This window comes from Asparagus officinalis, chromosome 1 (assembly GCF_001876935.1).
Source record: "Asparagus officinalis chromosome 1, Aspof.V1, whole genome shotgun sequence".
In the NCBI taxonomy this organism is placed as follows: domain Eukaryota; kingdom Viridiplantae; phylum Streptophyta; class Magnoliopsida; order Asparagales; family Asparagaceae; genus Asparagus; species Asparagus officinalis.
In genome coordinates this window covers 81950006-81958287 of record NC_033794.1, presented here as the reverse complement: position 1 = coordinate 81958287, position 8282 = coordinate 81950006, and the positions used below count along the sequence as shown (strand labels likewise).

The 8282-nt window shown below is 41.1% G+C and overlaps 1 protein-coding gene across 1 annotated transcript; it reads left to right on the top strand.

Annotated features, from left to right (window-relative positions):
- On the top strand, positions 3572 to 5356 carry LOC109826700 (UDP-glycosyltransferase 73C6-like). The gene has a single exon (XM_020393721.1). It carries the CDS (start codon positions 3700 to 3702, stop codon positions 5191 to 5193), a length of 1494 nt encoding a protein of 497 aa, XP_020249310.1. The 5' UTR covers positions 3572 to 3699; the 3' UTR covers positions 5194 to 5356.

Sequence of the window (8282 nt, the reverse complement as noted above, 5' to 3'; positions counted from 1 at the left end):
AGTCTCAACCCTCTCGTACACCAGGATTGTTGGCCAATGCTATACCTTCTACTACTTCAGACTCTACTATTCAAGCTATTGAAAGTCTTCGCCGTCAACTTGATGCTTTTCAACATATCACCTCTACATCCGCCGCACAACTCTCTGGTATGCATTTTGCTGGTTCTTCAGCTAATCCTTCAGTCTCTGGTATGAATGATCTCTGGATTTTTGACTCTGGTTGTTCCTTTCATATGACTTGTAATGCCTCACTTTTATCCTCTGTCTTTACTTCATCCTCTCTTCCTCCTATCTACACAGCTGCTGGACAACCATTGTCCATTACTCAGTATGGCTCTATTACCCCACAAAATGATCCATCTGGTCGTCTAACACTTGGTCCCGTCTATGTGGCTCCACAATTGTGCTTGAATTTAATTTCTATTAGCTCTTTATGCATGGCGGGCCTGTTTGTCTCATTTTCTTCTGATACTTGTATTGTGCAGGATCCACAGACGGGCAAGACGGTTGGGGCGGGTCGTAGGAGGCACAAACTGTATTTTCTGGAATATCTTCACCTTCCAGAGTCCATACGTCCACGTTCTCTTGTTGCTTCTCTTTGTTCGTCAAAACCCTCTACCTCGCTTCCTGCCAATTTATGGCATAGACGACTTGGTCATGTGTGTAATAAAAGGCTGGAGAGTCTTATTCAGTCTGGAGTACTTGGTCCTGTATCATCTAGTTCTAGTATTGAGTCATGTGCTGGTTGCAAATTGGCTAAATTCACTGCTTTACCATTTAAAATGAGTACATCTGTATCCACTTCCTTATTTGATTTAGTACATTCTGATATTTGGGGGCCAGCTCCTTTGCCTTCTTCATCTGGCTACTTATATTATGTTAGTTTTATCGACGATTTCTCTCGTTTTACATGGGTTTACCTACTTAAGAATCGCTCTGACGTACTTACTGCTTATCAAGCCTTCACTGCTATGATTTTCACTCAATGGCAATCTCGTATTAAAGTTTTTCGTTCTGATTGTGCCAAAGAGTACCTATCCTCTGCCATGCGCTCTATCATGTCCTCTCATGGGACTATCTTTCAACAGTCATGTCCCTACACTCATGAGCAAAATGGTGTTGCTGAACGCAAACATCGTCATATCCTCGATACTGCCCGATCAATGCTCATTTCTTACTCTGTTCCTCGTCGTTTCTGGGCTGAGGCTATTCTCACCGCGACTCATGCCATTAATATCACTCCATCTAGCTCTCTTTCCGGTGCTACTCCTTATAGTCGTGTTTATACTCATCCTCCCCGTTATGATCTAGTTCGCGTTTTTGGTTGTCGATGTTTTGTTTTTCTGCCATCTCACGAACGTGATAAATTGTCTCCCAGAGCAGTTTCTTGTGTTTATTTAGGAATTAGTTCAGAACATCGAGGTTATCGTTGTTATGATCCCGCAACTCGTCGAGTTCATATATCTCGTCATGTTCAGTTCGAAGAGGATTCTCCATATTATTCTACTTCTGATGACTTTAATTTCCTCCACTCTACCGATCATGCTTCCCCGTCCACTGCATCACCCACTTCTTCACCTCAATTTTCCTTTCGAGATCTCCCTGACATCTCTCCCTCTCCTTCTGTTGACTCTTCCTCACCTGAGTCTTCTCTTACACCATCTAATCCATATCCTGTGGACACAACTCTCACTCCAGAAAATACTGTTGATCTTCATGCACCTGCGCCAGCATCTCCCCCGCCTGAGGTTCCTCTTGCTCTTCGTCGAGGCAAACGCCCACATGTCATGCCTGCCCGGTATGCTTCTGTTACTTCTTATTCACCTATCTTTCATAACTTTCTTGCTGCCATTCATACTATTGTTGAGCCAAAGTCCTTCCAAGAGGCAGTTCAAATTCCAGAGTGGCGACAAGCTATGGCTGAGGAATTTCAAGCATTTCAGCAAACTCATACCTGGGATATTGTTCCCTGTCCTCCTGGGATCTCTCTTGTTGGCAGTAAATGGGTTTATAAGGTCAAGTTTCGTCCTGATGGCACCATTGAACGTCGAAAAGCTCGTTTAGTGGCTAGAGGTTTTACTCAGCAACAAGGTATTGATTATGAGGAGACCTTTGCTCCTGTTGCTCAGATGCCCACTGTGCGTACTCTCCTTGCGGTCGCTGCTGCTCATCGTTGGCCCTTATACCAGATGGATGTCAAAAATGCTTTTCTTCATGGCTCTTTATCAGAGACCGTATATATGCAACCGCCTCCAGGGTCAAATATTCCTCCGGGACATGTATGTCTCCTTCGTCGTGCTGTTTATGGTCTCAAACAGGCACCCCGCGCTTGGTTTGAGTGTTTTCGCGATGTTGTGCTCAAAGCGGGCTTTATAGAAAGTCATCAAGATGCTTCTCTGTTTGTTCGCACTACATCGCGTGGCAGGGTTTTATTACTCATCTATGTAGATGATATGATCATTACAGGTGATGATATGACAGGTATACAATACGCAAAATCTCAGTTGCAACAACAGTTCCACATGAAGGATCTTGGATCTCTTCGGTATTTCCTTGGTCTAGAAATTTCTCAAGGCCCGCGGGGTGTATTACTGTCTCAACAGAAGTATCTCTCAGATATTCTAAATCAAGCTGAGTTAACTGATAATACAACTGTCGATACTCCACTCCAGCAGAATGTCAAACTTTGCTCTACTGACGGTGAGCCTCTATCTGATCCTACCCGATATCGACATCTTGTTGGTCAGTTGGTCTATTTGTGCATCTCTCGACCAGATATCTCTCATGCTGTTGGTATTGTCAGTCAATTTGTTAGTGCCCCACGTTCTGTACACTATGCTGTCTTATTACGGATTCTTCGGTACCTCCGGGGTACTAGCACTCGCTCACTTTTGTTTCCTGCTACATCTAAGTTAGAGCTTTGTGCATATTCTGATGCTGATTGGGCTGGTGATCCAACTACCAGAAAGTCTACCACAGGTTATTGTATATTTCTTGGTGATTCCCTTATTTCCTGGCGAAGTAAGAAACAAGATGTTATTGCTCTTTCCAGTACTGAGGCAGAGTATCGTGCAATGTCCACAACAGCTAAAGAGATTATTCATCTTCGTCGCCTTCTCAGTGATTTCGGTATTTCTGTTACGACTCCTACTCCTCTCTACTGTGATAATAAGAGTGCCATCCAGATTGCTAATAATCCAGTATTTCATGAAAGGACCAAACATATTGAGATCGACGCTCATTTTGTCCGTCACCAAGTTATCAAGGACAAGACAATTCTACTTCCTCATGTTTCATCCGCTGACGAGCTTGCAGATTTCTTCACAAAGGCCTTACCTGTTCATCGGTTCCAGTTTCTTGTACGCAAACTCACTTTGTTTGATCCAACATGAGTTTGAAGGGGGCTGTTGATAATAGTGTATTGTAGTGGGTTTTAGTCCCACATTGCTTGGGAGAACAAACCTCACACTCCTCTACTTGTATAAATATATGTGCACACTCAATATTCAATTCAAGGGAAATTTACCCAAGATTCTCTCTCTCTCTCTTACTTTAACAGTTAATTTACACTACAAACTCAATCCTTGATCTAAACATGACCAACAACTCATCCTCCAATGATTCCGACGACCCAAAGCCTATATATATACAACTCCTCAATTGTTGATTTACACTGCACACTCAATCCTTGATCTCAACATGACCAACAACTCATCCTCCAATGATTCCGACGACCAAAAGCCTCACTTTGTATTAGTCCCCCTCCCAGCCCCAGGGCACATAATTCCCATGGTCGACATGGCTCACCTCCTCGCCGACCATGGCGCCCTCGTCACCCTCATCACTACTCCCGTTAATGCGTCTCGCCTTCAGACCGTCATCGATCGCATTGCTGAATTAAGAATCTCGATTCGATTCCTTTCCCTTCCGTTCCCATCCACCGAGGTCGGCCTCCCCGAAGGGTGCGAGAATCTTGATGACGTTCCCTCGAACAAACTTCTCAGCAACTTCCTGCAGGCCTGCGCATTGTTACGCGAGCCCCTGCTGCATCATTTTCAACGTCACGAAGATCCTCATCCAGACTGCATCGTGTCGGATGCAGGACATATATGGACGCACAAGCTAGCACGAGAGCTTGGCATTCCCAGATTCACATTCAATGGCTTTGGCTGCTTCGCGCTCGTCTGTCGACATATCTTTCATTTTGACAGGATCATTGAAAACATGAAGGATGATGTTGATACTTTCGTTCTGCCAGGATTGCCTCATAGACTCGAGATGACAAGGTCTCATTCACCTGTGAATTTTACTGGTCCGGGTTTTGAAGAATTCAGGAAGGAGTTGATGGACATTGAGTTGGCAGCCGAGGGCGTGTTGGTTAACAGTTTCGACAATTTAGAGGATCCATACGTCCAGTGCCTCCAAAAAGCGAGAGGGACCAAAGTTTGGACGGTTGGGCCAATGTCATTGTACAATAAGAATGTCTCCGATATGGTTTTCAGAGGCAACAAGGGTTCTACCGATGAGAACCGGTGTCTATCCTGGCTTGATTCGATGAAACCACATTCTGTCATCTATGTGAGCTTTGGCAGTCTCGCTCGTACTTCTCCATCGCAACTCATTGAGATTGGTTTAGGGTTAGAGGCTTCGAACTGTCCGTTCATTTGGGTGATAAAAGCTGGTAGCAAATCTTCCGAGATTGAAGAATGGCTATCTCAAGGCTTTGAAGAGCGGACGAGCATGAGGGCGCTCATAATTCGTGGATGGGCACCACAGCTGATGATATTATCACATCCTGCAATTGGAGGATTCATGACGCATTGTGGATGGAATTCGACGTTAGAGTCTGCATGTGCAGGCGTGCCAATGATTACTTGGCCGCACTTTGCAGAGCAGTTTCTTAATGAGAAACTGATTGTGGAAATACTGAGAATTGGAATAACCATTGGAGTGAAGGCTCCCGTTAAGTGGGGGACAGAGCAGGATGAAGATCTGGTGGGGAGAGATCATGTAAAGGAGACGGTGAGCAGGTTGATGGTTGAAGGGGAAGAACGAAGAATTATGAGAGAGATGGTGAAAGAGCTCGGGAAGAAGGCGAAGAAGAGCATGGAAGAAGGAGGATCATCTTATGGGAACATGGATCTCTTGGTTCAACAAATACGAAGTAAAATGATGATGAAGAAAGAACAGTAGTATAAAAGGAAATAAGCACTAAAACTTTTGACTTTGATCACACACATCTTTATATCTTTCTTCTGTTTGAAAATGATTCTATGCACTGTTTTCTAAAGAGAACTTTGTTGTATATCAGTATATGCAAAGGAAAGTATTTATATTTGTACATGAATTTGTCGAAGAGCAGAAGAAAGAATCTCAACAATATTCATTATTGATGTTTACAGAGAAGGAACAAAATCTACGTATGCTCTCCATGAAGTTACTCTTTCTACAGTCAGTGATGTTCACAGAAGACTAAAATGTGCAGGGTAAAATCTCTTTTGAAATTCTACTCCGAATCAAGCAATATAACTAAAGAGAACTGGGAAACAGAAATTTCTTCACAGGTATTAGACTACTAGATTGAGTATACCTGCTTTAGTAAAGAGAAAGGTGTTAAGAATTTTATGGAGATTAATTTGCGGAATTAAATACTAAATAAATAGTTGCACCAATAAAAATACCATACGCAAGCAAACAACAAGATTTAATATGGTTCGGTAAATCGTGTCTACGTCCACGGGGCAACCAAAGACAAATATTTCACTATGAATCAAAAGTACAATCCTTCCAAGTTACACCTTAACTTGAGGATTAAATCACAAGAGAAAGATACAGTGTTACCTCTAGGGCATTAAAATCCTAAAACCTGTCTCATCAAAAATCTCCAATACCCACGGAGAAACCAACACCGTACTCTTGACGGCGTTGTCGTTCTGAAAACAACGACTCTTGAATCACTGCAATCGGACAACCGAGCTATCTAGAATCTGAACTTTCTCTCTCTCCCCTCTTTTTCTCTCTCGGGTTCCTGTAGCACCAAAAATTGATTATAGGGTTCTCATTAATAGAATTCCTTTATAAAGGAATTTTATTTTCAAGTCCTCCAAATCTATTCCTATTACAAATAGATACTCCAAATCCTCATCTAGATAGAATTTAATTCATGTGGACCTCATGTGGGCCTTATCTTGGGATGGACCCGCAACAATCTCCCCCTCCAGTTCAATGAGGGGGTATACCAATCTATAACTCCTTAACGGGAGTTCATGCCGGCCAATCGCCGACACTGTTAGACCCTAGAGGGGGGTGATTAGGGTCTTATGCTAATCTAATCCGATTAAATACCAATTAAAAATTAATTAATAAGTTATCCTAGCAAGTATGAAATAAAACAACTATATATAAGCTAGGATAAGCAATATGAACAACAAAGAGATATATCCTATGATATATGCAAGGATATAAAACTAACACAAGGGGTAAACAATTTAACTACAAATGTGATAGGGCAAAATGATCAATAAGCAATACACAATGACGATGTAAGATATGAACATGAAAACAAGTGCGCCAATGCAATCACAAACAAAGGATATGTTTACGAGGTTCGGTCCCCACGACCTACGTCCCCGCTCCTCACCTCGAGGAGATCTCCACTATCACAACCGGGTTTTCTACGTTCACCCGAACAACGTTTACACATCACAATACAATCACTATGCAATCACACCTCACACACTAAGTGTTGGTCCTAGCCCGTGTCCTCTTCCTCAAGTGCTCGGTTACAACCTCTCCCTAGGCACGTCAACCGACGCCACTCCTCTTGGATTCGACCCCATCTCTCACCACACACTTCTCTCGGTGTACAAGTGTATTACAAGTGAATCCTCACAATTAAGCACAATATAAATCAATTTGATTGTTCTCTAAACAAGGTGAGAACTCAATTAAGCACAACTCTTAGTCACAAACCCACAACCCCAAATTATACTATGAATGTAAATACAATAAGCTCAATAGGTTGTGTGTGAACAAAGAGATAAAACAATATAAACTCAATATGAAATCTAGCTTATGAAATTAAGAACAAACTTATAAAATGCTAGAATTGAGTTTAAGGAAACTTCTCTATAGATGACAAGAGAGAGGGAGAAGAATGAATGCTCAAACACCAAGGATGATCTCCACTTGCTCTTGTGAAATTTGCTCCACAAACCAAACTCTTCGGGTGGAAATTTCGGTCGACCGATGGTAAATTTCGGTCGACCGGCGGAAATTTCGGTCGACCGACGGTACTGAAGCAGGTATATCCGATTTTATAAAATCGGTTAAAAATAGTAAAACAGCTCCCAAAATTATTCAATTTTGAGGAAAGGTTCTAGACATGTATAAAAACATATTAGAGAAAGAATTTCGGAAAAATAATTTTCCAGTTGAGAGAAATAAATGTTTTAACACAGAAATACAGTTTCTGAAAATCTGCTGTGATACACGATTTTGTAAAATCAATTAGGCATAGTAAATCAACTCCAAAAATAGTAAAACTTTGTGGGAAGTTTCTAAATATGTAGATAAACATGTCAGAGAAAGTATTTTTCAGATATCACTTCTCATTTGTGAAAACTCATCAGTTTTGTAAAACATGCACGAACATGTGCACGAACGAAAACGTGAATTTGTAAATTCCTTTAAACATAACAAATCAATTCCAAACTTGATGAAACTTTGAGAAATGTTTGCAAATGATATTTTGAACATGTTACAAAAAGAATTTTCCAATTTGCATTTCCCAATTGTGAAATCTCATTATTTTGCAAAAGTATTCAAAACATGAAAAACCCAAAACCATGCATGTATATATATAACTATATATATACATAGAAACCAAATACGTGTGTGTATATGATATTGAACCTAAAACTAATTTACCCAAGCTTGATTGGTCTTCAATAAGCTTGACTTGGTAATCTCGCGGATGAAGCTTGAACTTGGATCTTGAACTTTGAATAGCAAGGCTTCACCGACATTCCGCCAACCTCCTTTTGATATGATCGTGTAGGCTTAATCCATCAAACCCTCCAACAACGTTGTTTGTCTATAATAAATACGAAAACACAAATACTAGACAAACAACATTAGTGGTAAATTGTTTGTTAAACATCATCAAAACAAGAAGGCCAACAATCTCCCCCTTTTTGATGATGACAAACAATTTACAAAAAGTATATATGCATGAAAGGAAATGAACATACGATGTATAATATATCATGCATATAAACAAG